The sequence below is a fragment of the Acartia tonsa genome, chromosome 14 (assembly GCF_053477335.1).
Source record: "Acartia tonsa isolate MP-2025a chromosome 14, ASM5347733v1, whole genome shotgun sequence".
Lineage (NCBI taxonomy): Eukaryota > Metazoa > Arthropoda > Copepoda > Calanoida > Acartiidae > Acartia > Acartia tonsa.
The window spans coordinates 20,290,041-20,305,944 of record NC_137273.1 but is presented as its reverse complement, the minus strand read 5'-3'; the positions used below and the strand labels follow the sequence as shown (position 1 = coordinate 20,305,944).

General features: G+C 32.9%; 1 protein-coding gene across 1 annotated transcript in view; it reads left to right on the top strand.

The window, feature by feature from the left end:
- The window catches only part of LOC145305848 (uncharacterized), a 31,246-nt gene that overhangs the window by 3,770 nt on the left and 11,572 nt on the right, over positions 1-15,904 (top strand). Inside the window, exons 4-6 of the mRNA XM_080147670.1 lie at positions 4,285-4,386; positions 4,858-4,944; positions 6,194-6,376. Coding sequence (XP_080003796.1) covers positions 4,297-4,386; positions 4,858-4,944; positions 6,194-6,376 — 360 coding nt within the window. The 5' untranslated portion in view covers positions 4,285-4,296. The remainder of the gene's footprint in view (positions 1-4,284; positions 4,387-4,857; positions 4,945-6,193; positions 6,377-15,904) is intronic.

Sequence of the window (15,904 nt, the reverse complement as noted above, 5' to 3'; positions counted from 1 at the left end):
AGATTGCAAAAGTGAGTTATGAAACTGTTGTTCAATATCAAAGAAAAAAAAAGAGAGAGAATATAACAACAGAAAAAAATGCGAAAACTTTTAAAAGTAAGGTTTATGTCTTTTGAAGCATGACCGACAACCAGACGGACAAAACAATGTTTTGACTAGATCCACATATGCTTAGCAATCTTCACTGATAATTTTAGCTTGCTTTCTTCAATAGCAGGTGAGAAAATCACATTTTCTTCATAGCGTTACGGACTGTCGGACAGACAAAGTAAATTACAGAGTAGCGTCGTTACTAAAAATTAAAAAGTTGTATCTCTTTTGACATACTAAAATATCCTAAAACCTGCTCACAATATGTTCAATATTAAGCTTACCTAAAAATTGTCTATCGATTGGTCGACCAAGCAATTAACAAATTCTTATTTGGCATACCTACTAAAATTACAAACAGACAGCCTAATATGTAAAGAAGAAGAACTACTGGACTGATCAAGTTTTTCTTTTGGGAGAAGATTCATATTTCAGAAGTCTGGGTATGGTTTTAGACTATTTAAATTCTTAGATTAAAGCCTTAGGATGGTTTTAGGCTATTTTTGTCCCCTTTGAAACGAAAGCCCTTAGATACTAGGGCCGCAGCCGCTAGTTGCTTTTTAATATGGACTGTATATACCTGTGGCTGTATGGTAAAAAGAAAATGTTCTCCTGCATAAATTTCTACTTTACTTTAATACAATTTTTACATAGGAGAGAAACAAACTAACTCACTCACTCAATACAATCCGGGAGGGAGGGGAAATTGGACGAAATATTCTATGCCAAAGTTTTATAACCACGTTTCTCTCATTCTCGCTTACAAACATTAGGGACATTTGTTGAAGAATTATTAGTGTACAAAATGATTTTAATTTATATGAGAAGGGGTAGTTTTGTTTAACATACTTCTGTGACAGGGTGTACATCAATTTATCGTCAATTGTCTTATCCCTTAAATTCATGCAATACAATACATATTTACAGGATGAATCTATGATAAGTATTAGACAGAAATTTTAAAAATCGGAGTATTCACTTAAAGCCAGTAGCGTAAAGAAATTTATCTCATCCCCTTTCTTTTTTTCTTCCTTCTCTCGTTCATTGCATTAATATTTAGGGACCTCTAGGAATAAGACAATGGTCGATAAATGCAAGTTACCCCTTCTGTAGATTAAAAAGATTATTTGAAACGTTTGAATATCACAACTTTGAAACCAACCAATTTAAGTTTAATCCAAATAAGTATCCAAACTTTTAGAGTTATAAAAATTTGGTTACCAAAGTAACTTACAGATAAATGCGCCCTCCCTTCCTGATATATATATATTTTTTTTCCAGAAAACTTAAATTATTCATAGATTTAATTACTGTCATCCTGTATTAGCTGTATATATAGATAAATAGCCTACACCCACAGATGTTTTACTCAAGTGTTGAAAAATAACTATAATGAGTTAAATACCTGTTAATGGCTACGACAAATTGTGCTGTTATAAACTCTTGTCAATAATATGACAGCTATGAACACTTTATGAACACTCCCATTTGTTGGATTAAAACATTGGTGACTTTTCAACAATCTTTATAGGTGGGTACAATCAATTATTTGAATCTACAGAATGGATGATTTAGTACTTCTAGATTTGAGTGTAAGTAAAATTGTTTTCCATTACCTTGTCTCAATAGAAAACTTAATAATAAAAAAAGATGTTTATTGATTCCTATTTCTAAACCTTTATTATAACCTCTGAGCCAATATCCATCTTAGGTTTTTGTTTTGCTCTCCTCAAGTTGTTGGTATAAGTCTGAATACAGGGCAAAAAATTAAACAATTCTCTACCAGTCTCAGGGATTTTAAGGGATAAGAAAATAGGTGATAAACTGATTTACACCCTCGAAATTAGATAAGAACTATTACTTTTTCTGTAGATTAGTTTATTGGTTGAAAAGTTAAGACCAACCAATTCATATGAAAAAATAAAAAGTACCCACAGTTATAGACGTTCAAGGGAGGGAAGGGGGTAAAGAGGTGATTACCCCTCCCCCCCAAATAAAAAAAGCTTGGACGCCCCTGCCCACAGTTTTAAAAGAATGAATACAAAAATATAAGTTTGGGTGCTATTATAGTTTACATTCAATGTTCCCTGCCTTCCTAGGTATGTCTATTGTTATTCTTTTAAAACTATTACATATTTCTTAGGTTTTGAGCTTAGTGTCTTAAGTATTGTAGAAATCAATCAATCAACAATAGTATAAAGTAGTAGAAATATTAATTTGTCCGTATCAAAAATTGCTAACCACTAAACTAATTACTTTTTCCATTTAGTCTCGGGATGGTTTGAGGCACCTTCCTACTGCATTACTTATGAATACATTTTTTTCTCTAAATATTTTCATGCTGACTTTTAAAGTTTCTGAAATATTAAATGTCATATTGTTTAATATTTTCTTTACATGTTTATCATGAGATGTATTCATATGATTTGGAATTGCAAACGTAACAAGAACAATTTATCTCTATTGAGCGCTTTTAAAGTTTTAAAGAACAGATAACTATTATACAGTAAGAAATTGGAAATATTTCGTAAATCTATCATTTAAATGATAACTATGAACATAAATAGTTAATTTCTATTTTCTGTTTGTTAGTAAAAAGTAGTTTTTGTTTGTTTGTTTGTCAGTTAAAATCTTGCTAAGCACGCTCCAGATTCGTATCATATGAGTAATATGGTTTTAAGCTATTTTTAATATTTAAGCCTGGGATGGTTTTAACTATTTATATGCCACATAACTCTTCTCCTCCCTTTCCCTTCGAATTTTGAGCACATAGGGGCGCAGTCTTTAGTTCTATACATCTGATAACTAATTTCGTTAAAGATTTCTACTGTCTTTTGAGTACACTACTAACTAATAAGTTTAATAGAATTTATATAATCAAACAATATATATTTCTCCGTTGGAATTTGTAAAGCTGGAATTTCAGGGAATTTGATAATTAAGTTAGCAAATAATACATAACCCTATAAAGATCGTATAAAATCAAACAAAAAAAGAAAATAAGTTCATTATCATAGCAAAAATCTAACTGTAAATTTACAGAATATCTGGTGTAGAATATGGTAAAACAATAAATTTTAAAGGATGCTATCTGCCAGACAGCTGAACGTATATGTTATGTCAGCACATAGCTAAAAGGTGCGTGCACAAGTAGATGTTGATAAAACAAAATATATAAATTAAGTACTTCCAAACCTCCCAAGTAAAAATACCCCTAGAAAAATTATCCTCCTTACAACTAAAAAAACTGGTAGCCGCCAATACTTAATTAGGTACTGTCAGTACACATATCATTTTTCAACATTTAAGTACATGAAGAATGTGAAAGATGATCTGCTAAGATCTCATTAAGAATTCAAAGAGTTGATGTTAGTTAGTATCAGTTCGGTTTCTACACAAACATTTAGCCAGGGATTAAAAGGATATATAAACAATATGCTAAAAAAAATAATTTCCTTTTTTGGAAAATCCTCTTAAAAAATATTCTCGGGAATAATGGCAATATTTTCTTAACTTTTATATATTAATAACTAGTTATTAACAACTACTACACTGAATGAGTTCTTCTTTTTAGGAAGATTCATAAGTTTTATTTCTTATGGTTTTAGACTATTTTCTGCTCCCTTTCTTTCACATTAAAATGAGCCTCTAGATTCTAGGGGTGCAATGAGTACTTAAATTTTGTGCTGCTTTAGTTGTATTACTTTATTTGCTGTTACTTTGCAAAACTTATTAAATTGTAACCAAGTTAAGTTTCTCTGCATTTAGGATCGAACCGTCCGTCATAAACGTATAGGTTTTATCTTAAATTTGAATAGAATCAGCTAAAATTTAAAGATTCCTAATACATTTAGGAATAATTTAAACATTGAAGCATTTTTTTTAACCTGTACCAGAATGTCAGAATGTCCATTAAAAACATAATATTTAAAAAAATACATTTTATTATTGGTATAATATTCTTATTTGCTTTATTTTTAGTAAATTATATGATGATTATACATAGTGTGATAAAAGATCAATTAAAAAGTATTGCTACTCTATATCTGTACTATTCTTAAATCTTAAAAACCTTTACCCCAGAAATACCATTCGTTTAAAAAAAACGATTGGTAATAAAAATTGTCATTACAGCGTAACGGACTGACAAAGTATCATCTTGATTTAAAATGAAAATATGTGTGACATCATCAGACAAACCCGGACATGGTCCAGCTGCAGGATGAGATCAGCAACCCCACCTCTGCCCTCACACTCAACCCAGAAGTTGCACCCCTCCAAGAACCAATACAACAGGTTGAAAAAAAAATCTTTCTGAAATTCTTTATAGTTTAATTATTTGATTGTCTTTTTGATTATTATACATTTAAAAATAGTTAACTCAACTGTTACACCTGTAATCTATGATACAAAGTAGCTTGATGTCTGTCCGTCTGTTTGTCCATCCGTCTGTCCGTCCTCCTTTAAGATCTCGGTAACCACCGAACCACCAAAGAATTTTATTGACTGAACCGATATAACAATAATAAAGTAAAACAATGGAGGGGGAAGGTTTAAATAAATGTATTTTCCCACACGATGCGCCTGTGTCGACTTTTAATTGGGTCTTTCAATATCAGCCAATAGCATCAGAAATATGAGCATAGCCAAGATCAAAACGCAATTAGCTAGCGGACGAAAAGGTACACACCCAATACTGGATCTAGGTAGTTAAATCTGGATTATATATATATTCTTATACATTTATTATAACAATTGATATTAAAGGTTGAGGCACCAAAAGAGCCAGTGAAGAAGAAGTTTGGTAAACTAAGAAGTTTAGTCAGTGCTGTTAAAACTGCTCAACGTTTAGAGGTATCTATTTATATATCTATTTATCCATCCATATTTCTATCTGTCAATCTATCTTCCTATTCTATTCTATAAAGTAATATTAGGCAAGCTTCGCATAGGTTCAGTAATGGCTTTATGTTAATTCATTTTCAGATTTAAGTCTTTGGGTGGTTTTAAGAAACATATTTTTCTAACCTTTTTCTGTCCCTTTGGATACAGATCCTTTAGATGCTAGGGGCGTATCCGCTAGTTTATATATCCTTATAATAAAGTAATAGGATGTCTGTTTGTCTGTCTGTCTGTCTGTCTGTTTGTCTGTCTGTCTATTTGTCTGGGTGTACCGGATCTCGCTAACCGCTGAACCGATCGGGCTCTCCTAAACAGGGTAGCTTTTCATAGGTCCCGCGAAGGTTAATAACTCTTTTGGCGGAGGTTACCACCACCCTCCCAAGAGAAATCGCCCCTAAAAAAAATTATCCCCCCCTAAAAATTAATTTTCAAAATTTTTTTAAACTAAAATTAAAAATTGAGGTGGAACCTCCCGCCCCCCCCCAAAAAAAAAAAATATTTTTTTTACTTTTTCTTTTAAAGTCTAAAAAAATAAATTGGGTTATTAAATTTAACTCTTCTCTCATTAAGTGCCCCTAGATGCCTCTAGGGGCGTATCCGCTAGAATATTATATAATATTTATATTTGGAAAAAAAGAGTTTTGTGAATTTAAGACACTTTAACTTTAACATGGCACTTGACAGTTTTACAGTTTCAAGGAAGAATATTACTTACACAATACAAATTTATGAAGTGCTGTTTCAAAACTTAAAATATAAAAAACATTAAAGATAGATTTTATTTAAAAGTATCAGTATGTTATGTGTGCCCAGTAAGATCTTGTATACGGCTAAATAATCGGTGTACAATTTTCAGAGATGTCTGACATTGAGAATCTTTAGAGAGTTACTTAATCCCCCTAATTAGGTGGATGCCAATTAAGTAAACTTTGGTTATCCTTGGCAAGTTCTACAAAATTGTATTTCTTGATGCAGCCCGTAATGCAACTCCTTTCACGAGTTTTGCTAGGACAAGAAATATCAAATGTTTTTTCAGCATGAGAAATAGTAGTAATGACCAGAATAAAACTAAATTTGCGGATTTTAAACAACATTTTGGCGGATTTTGGCATTTACTTTCTTTCAGAAATATATGATCATACATGCATTATTCACTTCTCTGCTAATTCAAAATTTTCATTAAACTTTCAAACTGTTGCAGAAAGCTAGAAACACACCGACGAGTGCAACATTTGTTCCCAAGTTTGCCAAAGAAGACATAGTTAGGTCCGGGCATATTGAGTACCAAACCCTGTGGGCCTCCAACGAAGCGGAGGTATTGTACCGGGCTGCACAGGCCCAGCAGGCGGCGGCTGCCTTCTCCTCCCAGGATATTTTAAGCCAGGTAAGTCATTTGCTTATTGTTCATCTTATTATTTGAAGTAGTGAGGTTTCTTTTATTTGTCCGTTAATATCACTAAACCGATGGGTTTCTCTATTTTATAAAGCTTACAAGTACACAATGGACGGTTTTTCTTTTCTTTCATCCGTTAGATGCTAGGGGCGCAGTACAAAATCATACATGCATTGTCTGTTTTTCCAACCGCTGACCATTTCGGTAATATTTATTGTGAAGCTTATTTTTTGAGAAAAGAACCAATCTAACCTGAAGATTTAAAATCTTATTTCAATGATTAATGAATTTTTAAGGTTACCCTTTAAGAAATATGCTCACCTAGCTGCCAGTTTATTTTCAATTACTTGATATTAGAAACCAATATATACCTACACTTAACATTTCAATATACGATAATTTCATTATTGACACCTTGAAAAAATAAATTCAACAAAGACAATTATGTTCATAAGCATCGCAGATTCAATTAAATAAGAAATAACAGTTAACTGTAATAGAGCAAATATGTTTAATATTATTCTCATTTATGTAACTAATAGTCAGAAGTTGATGTTGAAATTGACCCTGTTTTACGGACAGTTATAATTTTATAAACCCCGAACAAACATAATAGGCAAATCTGAATTTTCAAAATAGCAGCTTTAATATACATTTAGGGTGATTTTACAATAAATCTTTAAAAGAGGAGAAAAGTGCTAAAAACCTATTTTTTTATTGCTTTGTTTTGAATTTGCATATTATTTTCGTTCACTAGTATTTCCTCCAAATGCTGTTTTTGAGATCTTGTGCTTTATTGGTACTGATTAATAAAAAAATAACAGTGGAATTTTGTAACCAAAGGAGGCATCTACATATCATATTTATTGTAAAATCATTCTAAATGAATAATAAAGCTGCTATTTTGAAAATTCAGATTTGCCTATTATGTTTGTTTGGAGTTTAGTAGCTTTACTACTGAAATTGATTTTAAGTAGAATATTAAGGACGGGGTTCTTATTACTATCTAGTGGGACAAAGTGACTCAAAAATCAGCCATGTGACGTCATAAAAATGAGGGAGATGAGAAGAGAAGTGGGAAAGGTAACCCATTAAAAAGAGTTAGATAATCCTTCATTTTTATGACGTCACATGGCGGTTAGTTTAAAGCTTTTTTTATTCTTATCATATTCTGTCATTGCATAATGCGAAGACGGGACTTTAATTGTTATTGTTAATAAATTGGCTATCTGTAATACAAAGTAGAACGATGTCTGTCTGTCTGTCTGTCTGAAGCTTAAGGTCTCTGTAACCACTGAACCGATTGGGCTCTACTCTTCAGGGAATATACCTACTGGTCCTGTGATGGTTTTAAGCTATTTTCTTGGGGGGGTGGGACACTTCCAACCCCCCCAAAAATGAAAAATTTCTTTTTAAATATAAAATTCGAAAAATATTAGGTTGATCAAATCTCTTGGGGCAAAACCCCTAGAGTCTAGGGGTGAAGCCACTAGTACTTATATCAAGTATATACACTAGATTTGAGGAATATACATCGTTATATTTAAAGGGGCATAATCCTGTTCAGAAATATAACTGGGAACAGTTTTAAATGGGGGGAAATGTGTATTGAAAAAAAGGGGGTTTTGGTGTTATAAGCCCTCCCGTCAAAAAAATTAAGTTTAAATTATCATAGGTCTGTAAAATAGAATTTTTTTTTTTTTGGGGGGGGGGGGGGAGAAGGTATTAAACCCATAATCTCCAACTCTAATTTAACATTATTTATATTCACTTCCCCCCCCCCTAGCGTAAAAAAAATTAAGTTTAAATTATCATAAGTCTGTAAAATATAATCATTTTTTTTTTTTTTGGGGGGGGGGAAAGGTATTAAACCTATAATCTCCAACTCTAATTTAACATTATTTATATTTACTTTCCAGCTATCCAAATATTGGATGGGTATAATCTGGCATAAATATCTTAGAAAGTCTTTTAAGATATTATTTAAGGCTTTAAATCAATTCTTAATCGTATTAGAATAATGTATAAAAGCCTTAAATAATGTTTTAAAAGCTTATGTTTTAATAATTATGTTATGTTTGTGTGATTGTTTGTAAAATCGTTATTCCTAAGGGGTTAAATAATTTTTGAAAAGTATTAAATTTTTTCTGAATTTTACTGGAAATTTATAATTTTTTCAACAGTGATTTAAATCTTTGAATAAATGTTCCCCTTTGTTTTAATGTCTATGAGAGTGTGTTTATTGTACCCTTATATAATATATATGAATATTGTTACACATTATAATCAACTAGCGGCCTCGCCCCTAGCCTCTAGGGGCTTTGCCCCAAGAGGTTTGATCAAACCAATTTTTTCGTATTTTAGATTTTAAAAAAATTGGGGGGGGGAGGTAGTCGACTATTTTAATTTTAGTTTTAAAAAGAAAAAAAAAATTTTGTGGGGGGGTATTTTTCACTTTTGGGGGGGTTGGGGGTGTCCCACCCCCCAAGAAAATAGTTATAAACCTTCCCGGGACCTATGAGAAGCTACTCTGTAAAGGAGAACCCGATCGGTTCAGCGGTTAGCAAGATCCTTCGCTACAAACAAACAAACAGACAGACAAACAGACAGACAAACAAACCGACAGACATCGTTCTACTTTGTATTATAGATAATCATGTTTAATTACATCCATTAGGTAGCGAACTGTTATTAGTATCTATGATCGCGAATTAAGCAGCTTATAGTGCCTATAAAAATGATGTTATATAATACAAATGACCAATAATAGGCTGTATATCTTTTATTTGACCAATAGTAGGCCGGAATTACGTATTTTTTATAGGCACTATAAGCTGCTTCATCGCCAATAGATATAATAACCATAGCATCAGTATCTGTCCAACTATGAAATAATTAGCAGACTAACAGTTTTTGTTTGATATTTAACGTTTATAGATGACTTAATGTATGGATGAATAGAAAAAAACTGTCCCTTCTTACCAAAAGGTGATTTGATTTGCCAGTAGGGAGTTTTGCTTTAACCCTTAACGGTCGGAAGGGGGGAGGGGAAGCTTCAAAAATAAGAAAATTACAGCCGTTTGAAATTTTTAAGTAAAGGTTGTTAAATAAAAGGGTAAAGGAAGCGAAAATTGACTTAGACTTATAAAAGGTCGGAAATTCATTATCAAACAGGAGACTTACAAAAAAAATTAGCCCTCTCGCTCTAATTGGAACTGAGATAATAAGGGGGGGGGGGGGCGTTGAGCGCCCCCCCCCCTCCCCCCGACCGATTAAGGTGTGGCTAGGGGCCCGACTGTAAAGGGTAAATGTATGTTGTTATTCTCATGAGAAGAGAGATAGATCGTCTAAACAAATTTGAGGTTTAATTAATGTTCTTTTTTTATACACAACTTCTTGGTGAAAAATAATTAAATTTTAGAGCAAACTTTGATGAGAAAATTAACAATATCTCTTAAATTTTCAGTTCATCATAAACAAATATATTTTTGGAAACTTAGCATACATAACAGTATAACTGTAAACTTTTTAGAAAGAACCAAAACTATTGCATAACCAACCCTTTTATGTCATTGTATGAAGTGTTTTGTAACCGAGGATGGAGGGAGAGGACATTTGACTATAATTAACACTGGTACACAAAGTTTAATAAACAGAGTTTTAATTAACGAGTATTGATCAAACTTTTACTTTTCAACCAATCATTTAAATATACAGAAATTTTGTTTATCATCACTGGAGGTGTTCGTCAATTTATTGTCCAATGTCTCATTCCTTATCCAATCTCTGTTTTTTACCCTGGAAATAAAGATATTCATTCACTTCTATAGAAACATAATTTTTTGCAAAAAGATTTTGTAGAAAAATAATCAGAGGGTAGTTTAGGTAATGATGATTTTAAACTTCTTTTGATTTAATAATAATGTAATTAATTTTTGAACGCCCAAAGTGAGATGAACACTTTTTAGAACTTTGATACGATCCGTAATAGAAAACTACACAACCTCATGTAATCTATAGAGCTACAAGTAATATACAAAGCGATTTATTTCAAATTTAGTGTTTCGGCTGGTTTTGGCCGCCGTTTCGGATAAAAAAAAAACGTTTGTCTTAGTTTTAAAACCCGACATACACAAAAAGAGAACATATAAAATTTGGGTGTTACATATCAGAAAACGAGCATAAAACTATTGGGTAACACATATAGAGATTACTAGGGTTATTAGGGTGGCTCAAACCCTTACTAATGACGTAAACTGTTATTTTTATTGGTTGAAAAGTTAAAACCGGGTAATAAAAACCGAAACCGAGCCGGGTTTTAAAACTGTCGGGTATTTATGGCCAATCCGAACCGGGTCATAATAGGGTGTAAAAAAACGATAAAAAAATCACGAATTCACAAATAGATGTACTTGTCAATAAACATTAGATTTCACGAAAAAAATCAGCGACTTTACTATAAAAACAAAAAAGTTAGAAGGGGTATTTTGAATTTTCATGATTTTCAAATTTTGTTGAGCTATACCGGCAAACGGAAGTAAGCTAAACTGCCTGCTCCAGGGGGAAATGAAAGCCAGGGTAGTAGAGGGGGGATTCATACTGAGAATGATGCAATTATGAAGCCGGAAACCGTTTTTTTTCCATTTTTCGGAACCGGGTTGTAATACCCGGTTCGTCACTAATGGGCTAAATTACAAAATGTACTTTTACTTTTCAGTTTTTGTAAAGATAAATTCTATTCTAAAATGATACAACATCTAATATCTATCTACTTTCTCCCATATTTTGTTTTGATATCATTTTTATGTAACAGTGTTTGCAGATCTAATCTAGAGTTAGGGGTTAGGATTCTAAAGAATAATGTAGTTTGATTCTTAGCTTTAGATTTACAATAAATCAATAAACAAGTAAATTAGTTGTTTAAGTTTCCAAATAATTGTCTATAGTCTGTTATATAGAAGATGCGCTACCAAAGGATCTTAAGGAACAAGACTATAGATGATAAATTAATACACATCCCCAATGATTATAAACAAAAACTACCTTTTTTAGATTACAAGTATTCGTTGATAATATTGGACCAACAAATTAAGAATTAATGTAACTTACCAAAGCTTGTTTTGGTATTACTTTTGGCACAATAACAATTTACAGCCAAAAGCCATCTCCCTTTCTAGAAATTTTTCTTATTGATACTGCTTGCTATTTCTTTGAGAGAAAGGGATTTTGGTTGATTTTAACCGTCTTTTAGAAAGGAGATACAGACATGATCATTTATAGAGCAGCCTCGCTAGTAACAATAATCTACAACTGTTTTTCTTAACACATATCTCTATTCCTATTCTGCTTTATTAGAATTTAATTAACAAATGGAATGTAGAAACATAAACAACAAAATATACAAAAATGTTTACCATTGTCATCATGGAGGTAGGAGATACAGGACAGTAGATTATACAGGTCAATAAAGTTTCAAAACACGGTGTCTCTTTTGTTGGCTTAAATACTCAAGGGTCTTTACTTTATTAAATCTTTATCCTTATACAGGATGTTTGTCTGTTTGTTTGTCTGTGTGTCTGCTGTACCGAAGGATCTCGCTAACCGCTGAACCGATCTAGTTCTCCTTTACAGGGTAGATTCTCATATGTCCCGGAAAAGTTTTTAACTATATTGGGGGAGGGTACAAACACCCTCCCAAGAGAAATCATAAAAAATCGAAATTTTTTTTACGTTCTCGATTTTAGAAAGAGAGTTCAACGCAAACATAAACGTCAAAAGCAACATAGACATATTTTAAATATAAAAAAAACATTTAAAGTGCCACTAGAGGCCTCTAGTTATTAATATTGGATTACTGTTGAAAGTTCCGTTTATTTAAAAATAATCATTCTTTTTTTTATTATTTTTAAAAAATCTAAACCAAAAATGTATATAACAAATGTAATTATGCGATACATACATTCTTTTTACTTTTGTTGTAAGGATAAAGTAAATTGGTGTAATAAATATAAGAAGCTTAAATTTCTTTTCTGTTATTTTGTTTACAGAAATAGATGTTCAATAACTTCCCCATATATACCCTGAATAACATTTGAATGACATGATAAACCATTAAATCGAGCTTTTCTAAAATTAGGGTAGGTCCGTATGTCCTTACGTCCGTCCATAACGGATAGCTTTTTTTCGTTAATTTAGGCATGTTAAAATTGTCCTATCGATTTCAAATTTCGATGATTTCTGTAGTAGTTAGGTACGATTTAGAAAGCGTAGAAACTCTATAATCGTTACCAGAATTAATTAGGAACATCTGGGTTTTTAAACTTTTTTAACAACATTTCTTATGTGATATAATCATCCGATTTATTTGATTTCTGTAGTAGATTCCTATTACAATAAGGTAATCAAAGCATCTCTATAATTGTCTCAACCATGACACTTTGGTTGAGCTTGGACTTCCGAATTAGCGGGAAGTTCACGAGATCAGTTGGCGAACATACAAAACCCCCAATACTAGGAACCATCAAGATTCAACAGCAGGTTTGAATATAGATTTATTGATGAAATTATTTCAAAAGACCTGAAATTACAAGATCAATTAATAAACAGAATAAAATATTATTCGTTATCTTAAAACTTTGAGCACTAAAAAAAATCTTTTTCTTTTCTTATGGTTAAAGAATCTTTGGAAACTTTGGCTTTAAAGGAAAATTATTTGGTTTAATAAATCATTGTTAAATGCAACAATAAGGCACATAAAAATTACTAAAACATATATTAATCATAATTAAGTTTCATGCTTAGCTGGCTAAAGCCTTTTTAAAACTACATATAATCGTCCTATACACCATACTTCTTAATCAAATTAACAAATTCTACCTGAAGCTCTTATGGTTTCAAATCCCTGATATACTAGGGTAGTTCACACTCAATGAGACCAATGATAGGCCCAATTTTGTTCTTCGCAATCTTCACACTCTCATATCTCATTCAAAAGTAAAGAACGTGCGCTTCAAAATAAACAAACACTCTATGCCGCGCCACATTATGAAAGGAAAGCCCTAAAAGACGACATTTGCGCTTTGTTTTTGGTTTAATGATAAGGAATTTAATTTCGAACTTGATAAACACAAAGCTTCCTCGAAAAGAGGTTAAGACACACCCCCCGTTTGAAAGTCAAATTAACTTCCTTAACGAGATTCAAGGTTTTTTTCGCGCTGAGCACTAGCAACATTTCTCACTAAACTCAACTCACCATAATCACATGAGAATGGCCACATCCCGAAAACGTGACAATTTTGCTCCTAACTAAATGAAACCCCGTGAAATGCATACACAATATTATACTCCTCACTAGGACTCATAATACCTCACATTTAGGATAGAAGGATGGGGATTGGTTTGTACCATACAACATTCCATGCACATGACAATCACAAGATCACATACACAATCCTAAAATGGATAATCCTATTAATCATGATGTTGTAAATATAACAACTATATTAAATAATAATCATTTCATAATCAATAGGTAATAAATCATTATTAATAAATCAATAAGTACCTACGAAATCAGGTTGAAATGTAAATGTAAACAATAATGGTAAAAATTAAACGAAATAAATCTTAGACAAGAAAATTAAGATTTATAGGTACTTAAAACTAAATTTGTTAAGCATCAAAAAGAGTAGTAAGAAAAAATTTTTCAAATCCTTGGGCAGAAAGTTTTTCAAACCTAATGAATAAGAACTGTAATATCTTAATCAACAATAAAACTTTTTAATACTTAAAGAATAGCAAAATAATAATATCTTCTTTAGAATTTTCATCGGAATTATAAAAAAAATACCAATTTTTTCTTTGTAAAAAAAATATGAGACTTTAAATATGAATTTTCAATCATTCCTTGATCTGAATAAAAATGTTTTACTTGATTGAAATTCATATATAATTTTAAAAAAATCTGCTAAAAAATACTTGATTTTTTTTCTTAGAATAAATATCGAATCACGCAACCTCGACACATTTATTCCTTTTTGTTAAACTTTTCAGGTAAGTTTTAAAATGAATTGTACTTTTGAAAAGAAATTAAACTCAATAAAATTAAATTTGAGCATATGAAATAGAAGAATATTTAATCGCATTTCATTTGATTCTTATTTTAGGCATAAAAATAGGCATATGAAAAATGTGGCTTTTTACTAAAAAAAATCTCAATTTCCATAAAATAAGAATCAATTATTAATCATAATTTTTAACAACTGCCTGACTGATACAGCATGTTCTTCTAGGGGAGATTTATCTGTCAGTCTGAACAAGACTCTTGCCGTCTTTCTTCCATCCTCAATTCTCGTCACTCGGCCCATCCTCAAACATCTCATCAGCGGATTGGTACTCGTAACCAGAACTATATCTCCATCAGTTAGTGGCTCCGCCATCTCATCCTTCCACTTGGACATCCGTAATATCTTCGGTAGGATCTCCTGGCGGTAGGCAATCCAAAACTGGGCAGATAAATCTTCCAACAACTTCAACCTGGAGGAAATTTGGTCCTCCGGTTTCATCGCCACATTGCACAACGGCTGGCGGTCAACATTTCCCAGCAGCTGGCCAGGGGTAATCAGCCGCCAATTCTCCACGTCGTTCGCAGCTTCAATCGTCAGTGGTCTGCTATTCATAATTTTGCTGACCTCCGCCAACAGCACCAGGAGCTCGTTGAAATTAACAGAACTATTCACCAACTTCTTGGACAGCAATCTCTTGGTTAATCCCACCATTTTCTCAGCCTGCCCAATATAATGGTGGGCTCGGGCCGGGATCTGAGACCAAGAAAACTCTACCTGGCTGCCCAACTTCTGCTCTAAAACCTTGCGAGCACCGGATAATTGTGTGCCCATGTCGCTTACTATGATCTTCGGCAGACAATGAACAGCTTCCAACTTGCGCAGGGACAACAGGATACTGCTGGTATCATACTTTTCCAAGGCATCTAACCACAACGCCCCTGAGAATCTGCAGACCACCACGAACACCCACACCTTCTTCGTTGCTGTCTGACTCCTCGTTTTGGCGGCAGCTCTCCTCGTAACCAGCGGACCCATCAGGTCGACTTGCACAGCTTCAAAAGGCCTGCTCGGGACCAACTTGTCAGGTAACACCTCCTTCATGGTAGCACGACATTCCTTAGCCCTCTCAACACTGCAGGGCCAACATTTCTTCACTTCCATGATGGCCAACCTCCTTGCCTTCACAATCCAGCACCAACGGCGGCTCTCAGCTAAAGTTCCACGGACACCAGAGTGAAGCTCAACATGCGCTTCTCTCATAAAAACAGCAGCTAACCAATTACCAGGCTCCAAAATTATTAAACCTGGCATGTCTTCAAATATCATTTTACGGCCGCCAGTAATGGCGTCAATGACTGGCTGTCCTCGACCAACCATTTTAAGAATCCTCATCTCCCTGGTCACATAATTTCCACCGGGACCAACGACAGGCCAGGTCAATGATACTTCATGC